General features: G+C 44.1%; 1 protein-coding gene across 1 annotated transcript in view; it reads right to left on the bottom strand.

Annotated features, from left to right (window-relative positions):
- Tsga13 (testis specific 13) overlaps positions 1–13,351 on the bottom strand; it is a 17,093-nt gene extending 3,742 nt beyond the window's left edge. The window contains exons 1-5 of the mRNA XM_050141749.1: positions 13,329–13,351; positions 12,006–12,087; positions 8,059–8,130; positions 7,045–7,251; positions 1,793–1,935 (exon numbers count right to left, since the gene is read on the bottom strand). Of these exons, the coding sequence (XP_049997706.1) occupies positions 1,793–1,935; positions 7,045–7,251; positions 8,059–8,130; positions 12,006–12,087; positions 13,329–13,351 (527 nt within the window). The remainder of the gene's footprint in view (positions 1–1,792; positions 1,936–7,044; positions 7,252–8,058; positions 8,131–12,005; positions 12,088–13,328) is intronic.
- Positions 13,352–15,846: the final 2,495 nt, after the last annotated feature.

The raw sequence follows: 15,846 nt of genomic DNA, 5'->3' as shown, positions 1-15,846 counted from the left end.
AAAAAAAAAAAAAAAAAAAAAAAAAGGCGGGATTAGGATACTGGTCACACTATAACCTTTCAGCTAATTCCAGAATCCCCTGTCTTTTCAATGTTAGTTAAAATCTCTTCCTATGAATAGTTTCAAATAAAACCTTCTTAAGCCTGTTTTTAAAAAATGTTAATGTATGTGCATACATCTGTGCATACGTGTGCATATGTGTGCATGGAAGTGTGGAGGCCAGAAACATGTGTTGGGTGTCTTTCTCAATCTCTCCTTTAGTTTTTGAGACAGGGGCTCTCATTGAACCTGGAGTTTGCTAGACTGTCTGGCCAGGAAGCTCCAGAGATCCTCCTGTCTCCACCTCCCAGTGTTGGCATGATGGGTTTGCACCAAAGTTAGTCCCCAAACGAGTGCAGGGAGCACTTTCCTGAGCCAGTTCCCAGCCTTCAAAACCCTCCTTTTACTGTGTCCTCAGAGCATTTGTTCCTCTCATCCTTAACTTACACTTTGATTTTGCTGTCTCCTCCAAACACAGACCTTAGAATATATTTATACATTTTCCTTCAGTTTTGAAATTACCGTCAGTGGAAAACTTTAGTTTTGCTTTGCTGTGTTTCTTTCATTAACATATAAGTGATGTCATAGGCCATATTGTAGCATTTTTTTTGCATTTTCGTTTTTGTTTTTTGTTTTTTGGGTTTTTAAGACAGGGTTTCCTGTGTATCCCTGGCTGACCTGGAACTCGCTCTATTAATCACGCTGGCCTCAAACTCACAGAGATCTGCCTGCCTTTACCTCTGGAGTGCTGGGATTAAAGGTGTGCAGTACTACAACCCTGCTTTTTTTCTTCATTTGTAGTGAAAAAAAAAATGTTTTCCATACAAAAAAATTTTGATCATGATTTTCTATTTCCCAATTCCTCCCAGATCCTCCTCATCCAACTTCCTGTTCTCTCTCTCTCTCTCTCTCTCTCTCTCTCTCTCTCTCTCTCCAAAAAAGAATTTAAAAATGAAAAGAAAATAAGAAACACGGGGGCTGGAAGGATGGCTCAGAGGTTAAGAGCACTGCCTGCTCTTCCAAAGGTCCTGAGTTCAATTCCTGGCAACCACATGGTGGCTCACAACCATCTGTAATGGGATCTGGTACCCTCGTCTGGCCTCCAGGAATACACGCAGACAGAATATTGTATACATAATAAATAAATAAATATTAAAAAAAAAGAAAATAAGAAACACAAAAACCCACAAAAATGAAAATCAAAACAAATAAGCAAAAGGCTAATGAAATGCTAAAACAAAGAGCAATTAGATCAAAAGTCCATAAAAATACCATTAGGATTGTTGTATCCTGGGCATGGGGCCTGTCCTGAAATGTGGCATAGGGAGACTCCTTTGGAGAAAACCAGTTTTCTCTTTGCCAGAGTGCATTTACTGCAGATAGTGTCTTGGTTAAGGGTAGGATACCATGTTCACTTCTCAGTGCTGAGAACTTTCTGTCTCAACCCGGTCAGGCCTTGTACCAGTTGCCACAGTCGCTGTGAGTTCCTATGTGTTTTGCTCCTACTGCGTCTCCGCTGCCTGATGGTAGGCCCTGCTGCTGAAGACAACACTTATCTCACGGAGCATGAAGACTGCCTTACGTGCTTTGACATCTTCACAACCAAAATTACACGAGGAAGCGCCCCTGCATCCTCTTCCAGTCGACCTCATATCCTCAGTCTCCTTGGGCTTTCATTTGTGTTTGTAAGCGACACAGCAATACAACCAAGGGAAAGAGAAGAGGGAAGCAAACACAAGAGCTAGCATTTCACCTAAACCACTGCTGTCCCTTGGAGGCAGGGTCGTCTGTCTGTTTCACAGAGAAGATTGGCTTCAAGTCTGGTCTTAACTTCTTTTTCTGAGGCATCGTGGGGAAGCAGACGTCCTTGGTGGGTTTGTGCTGATGGTGAGTTTCCTGAGGGGGGAGAAAAGAGTAAAGGAGGAAGGAAGCTGAATCCTTGGAAGCTGACAAACTGAGCTGGCTTCCTAGACTAGATCACAATGGCGTACGGTAAAATGGTGTGCCCAGCCTAGCAGAGGGACAGGTGGGAACTCAGAAACCACAGTGAGAGGAGTGGAGACACTGGAGATTCGTTGTTAGGTAACGTTCCTAAAGCTTGGTCGGTTTCATGAGCAATCGGCTGAACTCCCTAGTTATGGGCTCCCGAAAGTGAATGGCCGAGGACGCTCCCTGGGTTTGGGGAAAGAGTTTATGCAGTCGCACTGTGTCTTGCTCTAAGTAACCGTGTGTTGTGTGAAACAGTAGCAGGGCTGTTCCTCGGCTGCATTTGGCTTCATTTTGAGGGCAGATGCAGAGGAGGAGGATTCTGTATTTCGTAGCACACATAGGAAGCATCTCCCATTCAGCACCAACCCCGAGGCACACTGGCAAGTAACTTACTCCTAAACTGATAGGTAAAGCCATATCAGAAAAACCCGAGACCGTACTGGACACACCAAACCAGTGGCTCACTCCTGAACTCCATAAAGAGGAAGTTACCTAATACTGTGCTGGCGGCAGCCCAGAGACCGGCCATGTGACCAGTGTGTGTGCCAAAGGACTGGCAAGTGGAGAACTCATGACTGCCCCTGAGGCTCCAGCTCAGCTTAGTCTCCACCTCTTGGCAAAGCTAACTTGATTTTTTTTGCCCATCCACCCATTCCTTCATCCATCCATCCAGACCCCATGTTCATGGCCCTGTGCCTCCGCAGCTCAGCTGGACCCTGCAGCACTGCTACTTGGCTCTGTGCTTCCGGGAGCTTTCCAGCTGGGTTCTTCTCCTCGTGGATTGCTAATCTGATCTAACCACTTGTGGTCATTCATTTGCATCTGCACTAACCCTGCCTCTGCCTCCAGTAAAGTCTCTGCAGCCCCTATGACCCTTCTCAAGCCATTCTGAAACCTTCATATCTGTAGCTGGATAAAGGGATAGACAGATTCACTGTGTGACGTGTAATGTGTACGAAACTGAGAGTTTTTTTTTTCATAGTTAAGATTGTAACGAAATGATCTGTGTTTGCCGGCAGCCAGCTATCGAGGGAAATCAGGACCGCTTGGCAAATTGCAGCCAACCAAAGAAAGCAAAGTTGCCTGTGAGTTTATTGCTATTCAATGAATTCTGACATTGGGTAAGGACACAGATGTGTCTGTCTGTGTTTCTGACACAGCACACTTAGACCCCATCCATGAATTGCTTGGGAGACCAAATATTTGGGAGTAAATTGGGAAACAGGCCCATGGACCACTACCTTCCTTCCTTAGAGATGGCTGCCTTATCTACTACATTCCTACATTCTTTTCTCTCCTGTGCAAAGGCCATAGAATGAAAGGTCTTATGAGGTAATAATTTTACCATTCCTAAAGGTCACATAATCAAAAACTTTCAGATTCTTAAAAGTCATTCAGCGTGACTGTCTGGCACTCGTATCCCATCCATAATCTCCCTGCCAAGTGATCCCGTTGTCCGACACCTCAGCAGGTAAAGGCACTTGCTGTACAAGCCTGGAGACCTGAGTTCCAACCCCAGAGCTAAATCCACAGAGTTGGCTTCTGATTCCCACAGATGATCTAATATAAGCATGCCTGTCCTGCCTCCTCCTCATGTAACACACACGCTAATCATCGTGACAATGATGTTAGTAATAAGCTTCCTCTTCAGTCAACCAATAGCCATCTCCTTGTAGCTTTCTCCGAAACAGTGCAAACAGAAGGAATCCAGTGCCTCTTGCATAGCATACTCAAAAATCGCGAGGACGTCCACCATGTTCCTCCCAGGCTCTGTTTCTCCCGAGAGAAGCATCGTCAGTAACTTGAACCATTCTTCACCTGACTCCATTTGAATTGCCTTATTCTCCTGATTTAGCTCACTAGAGAAAAATCAATGTTTTCCTAACGCGAGGCTATGTAAAAGGAGCCCCGTTTGCCGGGAGCTCTGCTGAGAACCTCCCTGAATCACAGTGTAGAGCTCCCCTCACATGGCTTTCCCTTTCCCTCATCTCCACAGCACCTGTCCCATTCTGTTGCCATCTGTGTGGTTGCTTCTTTGCCTGTGGTCTGCAGAGATAAGCCATTAGACTTATACTTCTGCAAAGCAAAGCCCCTGGTGGCTTATTTACCCTGGGACTCTTAGCCTTCATAGGGTCTGGCACATAGTAGAAGAGACGGAGTTACCAATTGACATATTGGACTCTTTCATCATTTTAAAATCTTTTTTAAAAAAAATAGTTGGGGTTGCCACTGAACGATTGCTTTTTCGTTCTGAATGCCTTCTCTTGAAGCTGGTCCACTTGGAAGACAACAAGATTCTCTGTAAGTTAATAGGTGACTTAATGAGACAGCAGAACCTAGAAACTAAGACACAGTTAATGACTCTGCCATTAAAAACAGCAGAACCTTTGCAGAATTGGACCTCAGAGCAAAACAAAAGGAAAAGAAAAGGGTGGTGAGACAGCTCGTTGGTAAAGGTAGATAAAGGGGCCATTGCCAAGCCTAAGGGTTTCATTTCCATCCCCACAATTTACAAGATGAAAAGAGAGAGCCTGCCCTGCCTGCCAGGTTGTCCTCTGACCTCCACATGCCACTCCTTCTCCTCTCAAAAGCAAAGGCTGGGCTGGAGAGATGGCTCAGAGGTTAAGGACACTGACTGTTCTTCCTGAGTTCAATTCCCAGCAACCACATGGTGGCTCACAACCATCTACAATGAGATATGGTGCCCTCTTCTGACATGGAGGCGGAACACTGTATTGTATATGTCACTGTATTGTATATGTAATGAATAAAATCTTTAAAAAAAAAAAAAGATGTGTGCCACCAATGCCCGGCCAGATTTAAAAAAAAAAAAAAGCAAAGGCTTTCTTCTTTTCATTTTTAAGATTTCAATGCAAATAAAATAAGCAGGAACTGAAAGTTATTTAGGATCCAAGATGGCACTAGTGGAGAGTTCCTGGTTGTCTTAACTATGACATATTAACATGTCCCTTCTGTCTTCCTGTCTGTTTCTTCTTCCTCCTCTTCCCCTCCCCTTCTCAAACTCTGTAACTTCTATAGCCCTTGTGTAGTCTACATATATACATATGTAGAGATAGATACAAGGGATACAACCTATATAATTATATCGATCTCTCTTCCTTCACTATAACTTCAAACAAACACATCTCTGGCCCTTGCACTACCCTTCCTCCCCTTGGTTTGATTTATGGCATCACTCTGTGTGCCCTTTCAAGTTCCATTCCCATTGCCTTAATCAGTTCATCTCCTAATACAGGTGCTTAAAAATGAAAATCTCTGATTAACTCGGGGATTTGGCGGTTAGTACGTTGATTGGTTTAATTTGGGTTTGTTTGGGTTTGGAAGCAACAGTCTGCACCATAGATAAGTTACCAGCCTAGGAATTTTGTTTCTGTGGCTCTTTTATCCATACCTGGTCCATACTAGGGGTAGAGAGAGTCATATTGTGCAAAACCAAGCTCCTTGGGCATTCTCATAGAAGACAGTGCTGGGGCCAGAGGCAATTAGAAGGGGCGGAGAGCAACAACGGTTGATGTGAGCGTTCATCTGCTTGCGTAATGGAAGCTGCACTGTGCCTGGACATAGTAAAGACTGCTTTTCTTGCGTGTAACCCTAGGTCTCAAAAAGCTGGGGAGGGACGTACAGCAGGAACAGAGCCACTGGAGACAGCATGCTCTCCAGTCTTCCGAGGCAGAGCCTTGACACGCCACTGATACAATTCCCCTAGGACTGCTTGTTGGTGAGCACAACCAGGCCTGCCCCTGACCTCGGGGTCTCAGGGGGGGGGGGGGGGGGGGGGGGGGGGCAGCTTTGGAAAGGAAGCTCGTTAAGCACTCAGGTTATGTGTCTGCTTTGTTCCCTTCTCTGTGCTAAAGAGAGCAACCCTGGCCCACCTTTGTCCCTTGCTCAGAAATACATTCCACCCAATACCACAATAAACACTGAAGTTACTGTCAAAGGGCACAACGGCTGAGACCCGAGGGACCACAGACAATGAACTCATGAGTTCTTTTTCAGCATACACCACTGCGTTTTGGCATCGCTCACTGCCACCCATGTAGTGGCTACAGAAGTCCTTACTCCCGGCTCACATTTTGCTATAAGGATGGGTCTCTTTGGGCTCTCCCGTTCCCAGACTTGCATCTCTGTTAGCTTCTTTCGTTTGTACTTTTACTTATTTAATTTCTTCCTGTTAGGCTGGGGCTGCTTTCCAGGCTGTCACCGTCTTTCTTAGCTCCCGAATCCCAAATACTCTTAAATCAATTGTCTTCACTTCCTCTGCTATTTTGAATTTAGTTCAAATTCTCGGTGCTGCTCATCTCGACTATTAAGGCCGCATCAGAAGTAATCTTTCTGACTTTTGTCTCCTCTGTAACTAATGCACCTCCTTCAGCCTGCAAATGCTCTTTCTAATACACAAACTTGATTACACCCTTTCATCTCCTGCCACTTTCTCTTTCAGCCCTCCATGAAAGTGCCTCCCTTTCGTATGTCTCCAAGCCTGCCCAAGTCCCTATTGGAACAGTCTCCTATTCTTTTGTAGTGAGTCACTTCCACAATTACTCCCTTCTCCCCAACATGGAGATTCTTCTGCAGTCTACATAATTTCTATATCTTAAGTATTCTTGGATTATTCACATATCCTGGTATAGCAGAATTGCTGTAATTTATGTATATCGTTTTTTGGCCTATTGGATTCCAAGGTTCTTCAAGACAGAATTTGTCCTATGATCATGCCATAGTCTTGCTCTAGCTTTTATTTTACTGAATATGTTCAGCAGTTATTTTTTCGTGTGTTGTTTTGTTTTGAGACAGCAGGGTTTTGCTATGTAGCCCATGTAGACTCACAGCTATTCTGGTTTCAGGGAATGTATGGCCAGGCACAAGAAGGAGGTAGGTAGTAGCATCTTGGTAACCCTTCTCTAGGTTAAATTGGCTTTCTCCATGTTTCCTCTAATCCCTGCCTCCCTCTGGTCCACACAGAGGCTGCCAGGAGACTTTCTTGGGCACCATTACCTTGAACTGAAACTCTGGGGGAAAGTATTTTGGAGCTCCTTCCTTTTCCTGCTGGCTGATAGAGCAGGGAGGTGGGTTGTTGGTCATGAGCAGTAAGGTCATATCCTGATCGTACTCTGTCACGTTTACCATGAAACTGTTGATTTTCTTCCTTTGAGCCAGGAATCTTTGCAGCTTAGTGGGCTTCAAAGGCTCATAGTATTTGGCCTGAGTAGAGAGAAAGGTTTCCAGACAGACAAAGGGATTAGATCAAGGGAGGACTAAGGCATCAGTTGGCCAATTTTGCCTCACTCTGCAGGGTAGGCTGAGAGGCTGAGGCAGGGCCTGAACCAACCTGCCTTTAACTTTGTTGATTTCAAACTTTTAGAAGCTCTCTATCACAGCCTTCCCTTAAAACTGCAAATAAACTAGGAACCTGGGGAAATGCACCAGAAGGGTTTCCATAGTAACAGAACAAGATGATTAAAGTCACACACACAAAAAAAAGATAGCATCTAGCCTTAGTCGCACAAATAGAAGTTGTTTGTGGCTCAGCCTGCTTGGCCTTTCTCCACCTGTCTCTGAGGTGGAGGGGCACCCCGGAAGCTCAGCTCAGCTCAGCTTTTCTCTTATTTCCACCAACATCTGTCTCCAGGCACGGGCATTATTAACAAGCTGTAGAGGGGTTAGAAGGCAAAGACAGTCACAAAGCACAGTGAGTCACTGCTGGTGTGCGCACCAGCACCACGTAGCTTGCTTTCTCTGAATAGGAAGACTAGAGCGGAGGGGAGGGAGGAAGCATGGGTTACACATATTTTCCCTGATCGAATTTTCTCTACTGAAGAATAAAATGAGCAGGGACCACTTCCTCCCTGAGTCTCTCCTCCCACCATGTATCCCCAAAACCGCTCCTAATTCCCCATCCTGGAAACCAGGGGGATATTTGGAGGTATTAGGGTTACTCTGTAGTTGGAGTTCTGGACCCGTTGCTGAAATTCACCCTCAGAGGTCTTGCAGGGATGCTTTGCCACCTACCATATTTGGATGGACTGTGTAGTGTCTGAGGTTTTTAAGGACAAATTTTGATTGCCCAGTTGTATCATATATCTGTAGACAAGAAACAGAATTAGTGATCTCAAGCCACACCTCTCCTCTCTGTCCCTCTCTCTCTGTGCACATGTGTGTGTTTGTATATGCGTGTGTGTATGTGTGTGTGTGTGCTGGTAGAGGCCAGACATCAGTTGTCTTTCTCCCCACCTTATATTCTGAGACAGTGTTTCTGAACCCCGAGCTTACTATATCAGCTAGACGGACTGGCAAGCAAGTCCCAGGAATCTTGTCTCTGGCCCTTCCCCCCAAATACTGGAGTTATGGGCCTACACTGCCACATTAAAAAAAAAATTCTTTCTTTTTTTTATTAAGACTAGGATTCATGCATCCCAAGCTAACTTCTGATCCTCCTGCCTCCACCTCTTAAGTGTGTATTCCAGGCTTCTGCCATCATGCCTGGTCTATCCGGTACTGGGGTAACCAAGGGCTTTGCCTATGCCAGGCAAGCAGTCTACCAGCCCTGACCTGGGGATTCAGCCTCAGGTCCTTCACACATGCATTGTGAACACTTTCCCACTGAGTGCTCTGCCTGTGCCCGAGTCACACCCACTAAACAGCATGACCTCATCTCGTTCTCACTGGAAGAGTCTTTTTCCAGACCCTAAATGAAGAGACCCTTTCGCCTATGTTGTATTCTGGGGGTTTTGTAACAAGGTCTACAGCCAGGAGAGCAGGATTCTTGAAATCCTGAGATTCGGGAAGAAGTTTGTAGACAGTAATGTGGACCTGCCGTTGGAAGCTAACTCAGTCCTGAAAAGTGCTTGCCACGTGAGCAAGAGATCCACAGCAACCTCATAAAAAGTCATGCGTCGTGACACATGGCTGGAATCCCAGCTCTGAGGAGGCAAATACAGGGAGAGCCCTGGCACTACTTGGCTGGTCAGCTTAGCCTGAGCAGCAAAGCCGGAAACGGGTGAAAGACTCGGTCTCAAAAAACAAGGTGAGGGGGTCCCAGGGAGCAAAATCTGAGGGTGACTTCTTGTCTTCATATGTGCATATACACACATGAACTATCGACTCCCATAGACCCTCACACACATGTACACACACGTACTCCCAACCCCCATAGACCCTCACACACAAGTACACACACACACATGTACCCTCAGCCCCCATAGACCCCCTCACACACATGTACACGCACACATACACACACACGCACACGTACATGTACCCTACATATGAGCACACGCCTACACATGCACAATGCCACATAGGCTGTAGAGTAGCAGACACGTGGAATCACACCTTTCCCCTTCCTTTTCCCTCAACTGATGCTGACCTTTAAGGAGAAAACCAGCTACAAAGGACAGCAACCTAAGCAGTGCCGACTCCAAGGGCCTCCAGAGGCAACTCTGCCAACTGAGCTGGGAACTGACTCCCCATAGAAGGGGAAAGAGAGAGCATTTTGCATTTCTGAATATCTCTGCAAAATACAATTCTTTTAAAGTTGTTGAAAAATAGCTAAATTTTGATGTCACTTCTCTGTGTAGTACGAAACGTCATTGCATTGGTAGAAGTGTTGCTATTCGGACCGTGAGTGCCCTGTCTGATAAAGGAAGGGCTCCTCCCCATGTGCTTAGCTGTGGGTTGTCTAAGTAGGAATGGAAAGAAGAACACAGGAGACGGAGACCATGAATTGCCACGTAGCACACTTAAAAATCAGAATACAAGCAGACAAGCATAATCCGAGGTTTGCATCATCTTTCGGAAGAGGCCATGCCCCCAAAGAGTTAAGGTGGGGTTCTGGGAAAAGGAGGCATGCACTGAAAAGCGAATGAAGCTGGAAGCAGATGGAGAAGAAGGAGACAGTAAGAATGGGGTAGAGCCATAGGCGGGAGGAATGCACCGTACTGCAGGAGGAAGCTGCCAGCTGCTGTGGTCCTTGGGTTAGATGAGGACTGAAGGAGCCCAGCCCCTTCTTTCAGAAAGGGCGAGGAGAAATATGGGACAAAACCCAAAGAGCTAATCATTTTGTTTTTAACTTTTGGAAAACTAACGTCTACTTGTTCAAAACGAAAGTTAAGGAAATCAAGTATATTGTGTGATATGAAGACCTTTTTCCCCCCTTAAAGTTTTTTTTTTAATTAATTTTAGGGGGAAAAGTCTGTGAGGAAAACATTTTAACTTCTGGACTTTTCTGAGAAATGGCACCTCTGCTCCAAATCAGCCTGTAGCAGTTGACTAAACCTAGCAATTGGAATATGTTTTTAATTTTGTCAAGTTGACTTACATTATCGCTGGCGAAATAAAAATTGGCTTCAAAAATTCACTTGAATATGATGATCTTGGGAAAGCAACCAAGACATCCAATGGAATTTTGCTATAAGCTGTGACCTTGAAACCCGTCTGCACTGCTGGAGGGAGTGTAAACCGTGCAGCCACCACGGAAGTTCATGTGGAAGTTTCTCAAAAGAATTAAAAACAGGGCCACTGCAGCTATACTACCCCAAATCAACAGACCACAGAGAGCTATGCACAACCATGCTTTCTGCTGTGCCATTCACGATCACTGAGGGGTGGAAACCAAGCCAGATGTCCAATGGATGAATAGATAAAGACAGTGTGGTCTATACACATAGTAGACTTCTTTAAAGAAGAATGAAATTATGGCAGTTTCAGGAAAAGGGATGGGAGCCCATTATGTTAAGTAAAACAAGCCATACTCAGAAGGGATAAATGCAGTTGTTTTTCTTTCACAAACAAAACTAGATTTAAATGAGTGCCTAAGGGGGGGGGGGGATGGAGAAAGAAACCATCAGTGGGAGGAAGAGATCTCAAGGTGGTGGGTGTTCTAGTTTCCTTTCCGTTGCTGCAATAAAAACACACTGATAAAAAGCAACTCGGGAGGAAAGGATTTATTGGGCTTATACTTCCCAGATGCAGTCCACTGTTGAGAGAAATGACCTGTAGCAGAAACCGTGAAAGGATTGCTGGCTCACTCCCAGGCTTATGCTTAGTTAGCTTTCTAGCCCAGACTGCTTACCCAGGGAATGGTGCTGCCCACAGCGGGCTAGGCCTTTCTACATCAATTAACAATCAAGAGAACCCCTGGCAGACGTGTCCACAGGCCAGTTTGACCTGGGTGAGTCCTCAGCTGAGACTCCCTTCTGGGTGACTCTGGGCTGTGTCGAGTTGACAGTAAAGCTAACTAGGATACTACTTGTAGAATATAGGTGACATGAACACAGAAGAGGGTACTGTTTCAGACGGAAGAAATGCATCAGCAAGAGGAAGAGACAGAACACGGAAGGGGAAGTGGCAGGAAGGGGACAAATAGAAATAAATTATACTGACATACATAAGACACATCCAGCGCCATATTGAAATTTATTACTTTGCTAGGCTTAGGGGCATAGGCTCGTGGTCTTGGTTACTCCAGAGCAGAAGGATCTTGAGTTCAAGGCTACCCTGGGCAACTTTGTGAGACCCCTGTAGTTAAAAAGTGGGTATGGAGATAGCTCTATGTGGAGTGATTGACTGGTAAGCATGAGGGGCTGGGTTTAGTCTCTGGTACTACAAAACAAGCAAACAAATACTTTATATGTTAACTTAAAAAATCAATCAAAAAGTGTTTATGTGCTGTGCGATAACCAATTATAAAAATAGCCTTGATGTCTATGTGAATTAGAATTTAATATGTCCTAAGGTAAGTTACTAGTTTTTAGGTTTTGTGTCCTGATGTGTTGCTTATATGTCCTTGTCCCCCTTAACTTCTCTGTTTCTTTTTCATAAAATAAAATAAACTAACCTCACTCTGGATACAAATGTTTGCTTCTCTTTGCTTTTACATGGGAAGTTTATAAAGCCCCTTGTAAGCAATCCCAAGGAAAATGGCATAGGACATATACTACTAACCCGGTTTTTCTTACCTCATCACCATCTGGACCTAATTTTTTCTCAAATTTAATAGCGACATTTGCCATAGGCTTTAATGCCCTGTTTTCTTGAAACCTGAAAAAAAGGATAGAATATCCAGTTGTGTTGCTGACTCAAGAATCCAAACTCTGTGCATGTCTCCAGTCTCCCTCTATTTAACTTGAGAGCGCATGAACTGAATAGAACTCATAGCCAGCTTGCATGCTGAGGAAAAACTTAAGGTTAAAGGGTTAAGCAAATACGGTCTTCTCCGAGATAGGCTGGCATCCAGTAAGCTAACTTTCTTTTAATAGGAGTTTTGGATCACTCAGAGAAGTTGCTTTAGAAGAATGCCCAAGGAAACTCCTGCAGACAACTAGACTACCCTACCTTAAAGACCCCCTACAGCAATTTTGAATACCTACCTACTCATCCTCCATATTGAAATGGCCCCGACTTTGCCAGGAAAGGCCAATTGGCCAGTCATGAAAAAAAAGAATATAGCTAGGGAATGTCACAACTCCATTTCTGATTCTTACTGGCTTGCTTGGATTAATGGTCAAATCATCTTCCTAACCACATCTAAAAATTTCTTTTCCTAGAACTAGGGTAGCAAAACCAGCCACCACTGGCAAACAGCTTGATGTACTATTGTTTCCTTTATTTTTCCATCTTCTGCTAGATACCAATTCCTTTTGAGGGAAAGGAGAAAGTTGCAATACCTAAGAAATTATTTTGGAGTCCTTGACTCTTCTCTTCCCATACTGGTGACTGAACCTAGGGACTTGCACTTGCTAAACAAGGCTCCACCACCCGAGTTACATCCCTAGTCCTCCAAGTTCAGGCAAAAGGGTTTAAAAATATTCCCAAGTCTAACGGAAAGATTCAAATAAGTTTATTTTGACTAACTTCTTAAAGCTTGTGATGTTTTGATGTATTCTCATTCTGTAAGTACACAACAATACTACTGTATCATTTTTAGTGCAGCAATTTTCAAAATGATTGTGTGTGTGTGTGTGTGTGTGTGTGTGTGTGTTTACAAAACAGCACAGACTCTCAGCCCCGGCCTTGAACTACCCTAAATGCTCTTCAACAGTGTAGCAGTTCCCATCCTGAACAGCCTGGTGCTTTCTTTTTGGAGAAAGTCCTTTTGTTGCCGCATGAAACACAGATCCAACTCTGTTTTGTTTTGTTTCGTTTTTCTGCAAACAGGCAGTCAAGTCAAACACATTTAGTCAAGGTCCTGCTCTGTGACTCATGCCATCTAGAGAGCTTTGAGTGACAAAATTAGTGGAGATTGGTGTTTATGGCTTAGATGAGTAAACAAGATTACGTACTTGGTATATTTCTTTGGGCCCATGGCTGTTCACTGAGAACTGGACCAACCTACAGCAAGAATTCACTGAGGTCTCAGTCAGCTTCTTTAAATGATTCACATTCTACGAGGATTCAAGTCAATAAAATTATTCTTTTCTTAGCACACATTGTGTAACCAGACCCAATCTTGATCCTGCGTGGGAAACAAGAAGACTAATAAATGGTTTTGTAGATATGGGAGCTGAATAAGCATGATGAGCCTTGCCCTTGAGAAATTAAATTTATTTAACTAATGAGGGGAGAGGAAAGGAAGTAATTATTAAATCTGAAACAAGAAAAGAAAAATACATGCTAATACATTAGCAACTTCATCTCATAGACGTCTCAATTTCACCTATAAAGTTAAATTATTAACATGATGATTTAAAGGTGACATTTTAATCTGGTGACAGTAGTGAGATTTAACCTCCATAAGGATTCTAAATGAATTGAAATCATATGTAGACGAAGGGGGAAAATCTGCGGAGCTTCTAACTTTCCGTTTCCTTCTTTCAACGCATAGCCATCCTTATCTACAGCTAAGGGCTGAGAAGCTGGCAAATGTGTGTGTGTGTGTGTGTGTGTGTGTGTGTGTGTGTGTGTGTAGGGTGGAGCTGCTATACTTTAAAAAAGATTTCTTTAGGTTTTAATTATGTATGAAGGGTGGGGTACATGAGTGTAGGTGTTGGATCCCCCTGGAGCCAGAGTTAAAGGCATTTGTGAGCCACTTGACATGAGTGCAGAGAACAAAGTGCAGGTGCAGTGCAAGGGTAGCAAGCACTCTTCATTGCTGAGCTCTCTCTCCAGTTCCTGCTGTGCTTCTTAATACAGACTATTAGAGACATGAGATACAAGCTGAGAGGACCTGTCCTTTAGAGAAAGGAGAGGATAATGGGGCTTGGGAAGGAGGTCTTCTAAAGAATGTGGGACTTAAGAAGAGTCTTGTAAAGTCAGGCAGTGATGGCACACGCCTTTAATCCCAGCACTCGGGAGGCAGAGGCAGGTGGATCTGTGAGTTGGAGGCCAGCCTGGTCTACAAGAGCTAGTTCCAGGACAGGCTCCAACGCTACAGAGAAACCCTGTCTCAAAAAAACAAAAAGAAGAAGAAGAAGAAGAAGAAGAAGAAGAAGAAGAAGAAGAAGAAGAAGAAGAAGAAGAAGAAGAAGAAGAAGAAGAAGAAGAAGAAGAAGAAGAAGAAGAAGAAGAAGAATTCTAGGATGGCATATGAAGCACCAAACTGGAAGGCTAGTGGTTGCTGCTTTGAGCAGTAAGAAATCAAGGAGGTAACCAATAGGGCCCTTGAAAATTAAGTGGAATGTTGACGAGACTGGTAAGCCCAGGTCCTGCAAAAACCAAAGTTTGGAAAAATATTCCAAATCCCTATTGGTAGGTTTTTTTTCCCCTTAGGGTTTCCGTCCAGTTTGCTTGTCTAAACAGAAATCCTTTTTAAAAAATTGTCCAGGCTGTGACTTGGACTGAATGAAGTCCTGAAAGCTCCATTCTTGGAAAGGGAGCTAATGAGGTCTTCATTCTTTTCTCATGTTTAGCATTTCTAGAATTGTCTGTCTAGTTTTGAGTATGTGTTGAAATTGAAATAAAAAATTTACTATCAATGAGAAGTTGTATGTCTTGTATTGTTTGTGTGCAATCCAGGTTGAGGAGGAAGAATCACACAAATACAAAATTACGGTCAAGGTGGAAAGATATATCTGGGCATGGTGGGACATACTTGTCCCAGCTACTTGGAAGACTGAAGGAGAAGAATGAAGGCATGAGAAGGATGAGTTCAGGAGGTTGAGGTAATCACAGGCAGCATAGAAAGACTCTAACAGAGAAAGAAAAGAAAGGGCTGGAGAGATGGCTAGGCAGTTAAGAGCACCAGAGGACCGGGGTTCAATTCCCAGCACCCACATGGCAGCTCACAACCATCTGTAAATCCACTTCCAGGGGATCTGACACCTTCACACCAATGCACATAAAATAAAGTTAAATAAATCATAAAATATTATTTTAAAAAAGAAAGGCATGTAAGAGGGAAAGGGAAGGAAGGCAGGAAGGGAGAAAGGGAGGGAGGGAGGGAGGGAGGGAGGAAGGGAGGGAGGGAGGAGAAAGAAAAGAGGGAGCAAAGAAAAAGGATCCTGCATTACGATACCTTTAAGGATTTTAGGAAATCTCAGGAAGATATAATTCCTTAATAGTGAAACTCCCCATATTGAGGGCCACGATTCCGTTCTGGATTCTGAAGGTGCTGAGGAATTGGTGATGGATTAGCAATCTAGAATGCTGAAGTACTCTGTTCTGAAGACAGAATGAAAGGGACAAAGACACACATTTAAAGAAAAAAAATCCTATATGCTCTGCTCTTGTCTGTCTAACCCATTGCTCCTCTCCCTCCCACTGACCTGCCCAGCACCCCCTGATCTCTTCCTTAACCAACACTTTCATCCCATCTCTCAACACAGTAAGTCTGCCACATGCACAGGGAGTGTTTCTCTCATA

The sequence above is a fragment of the Alexandromys fortis genome, unplaced genomic scaffold (assembly GCF_014885135.2).
Source record: "Alexandromys fortis isolate MF-2015 unplaced genomic scaffold, M_Fortis_MF-2015_v1.1 scaffold_44, whole genome shotgun sequence".
Lineage (NCBI taxonomy): Eukaryota > Metazoa > Chordata > Mammalia > Rodentia > Cricetidae > Alexandromys > Alexandromys fortis.
The sequence above is the reverse complement of the archived record's forward strand: the minus strand, read 5'-3'. Positions and strand labels throughout refer to the sequence as shown.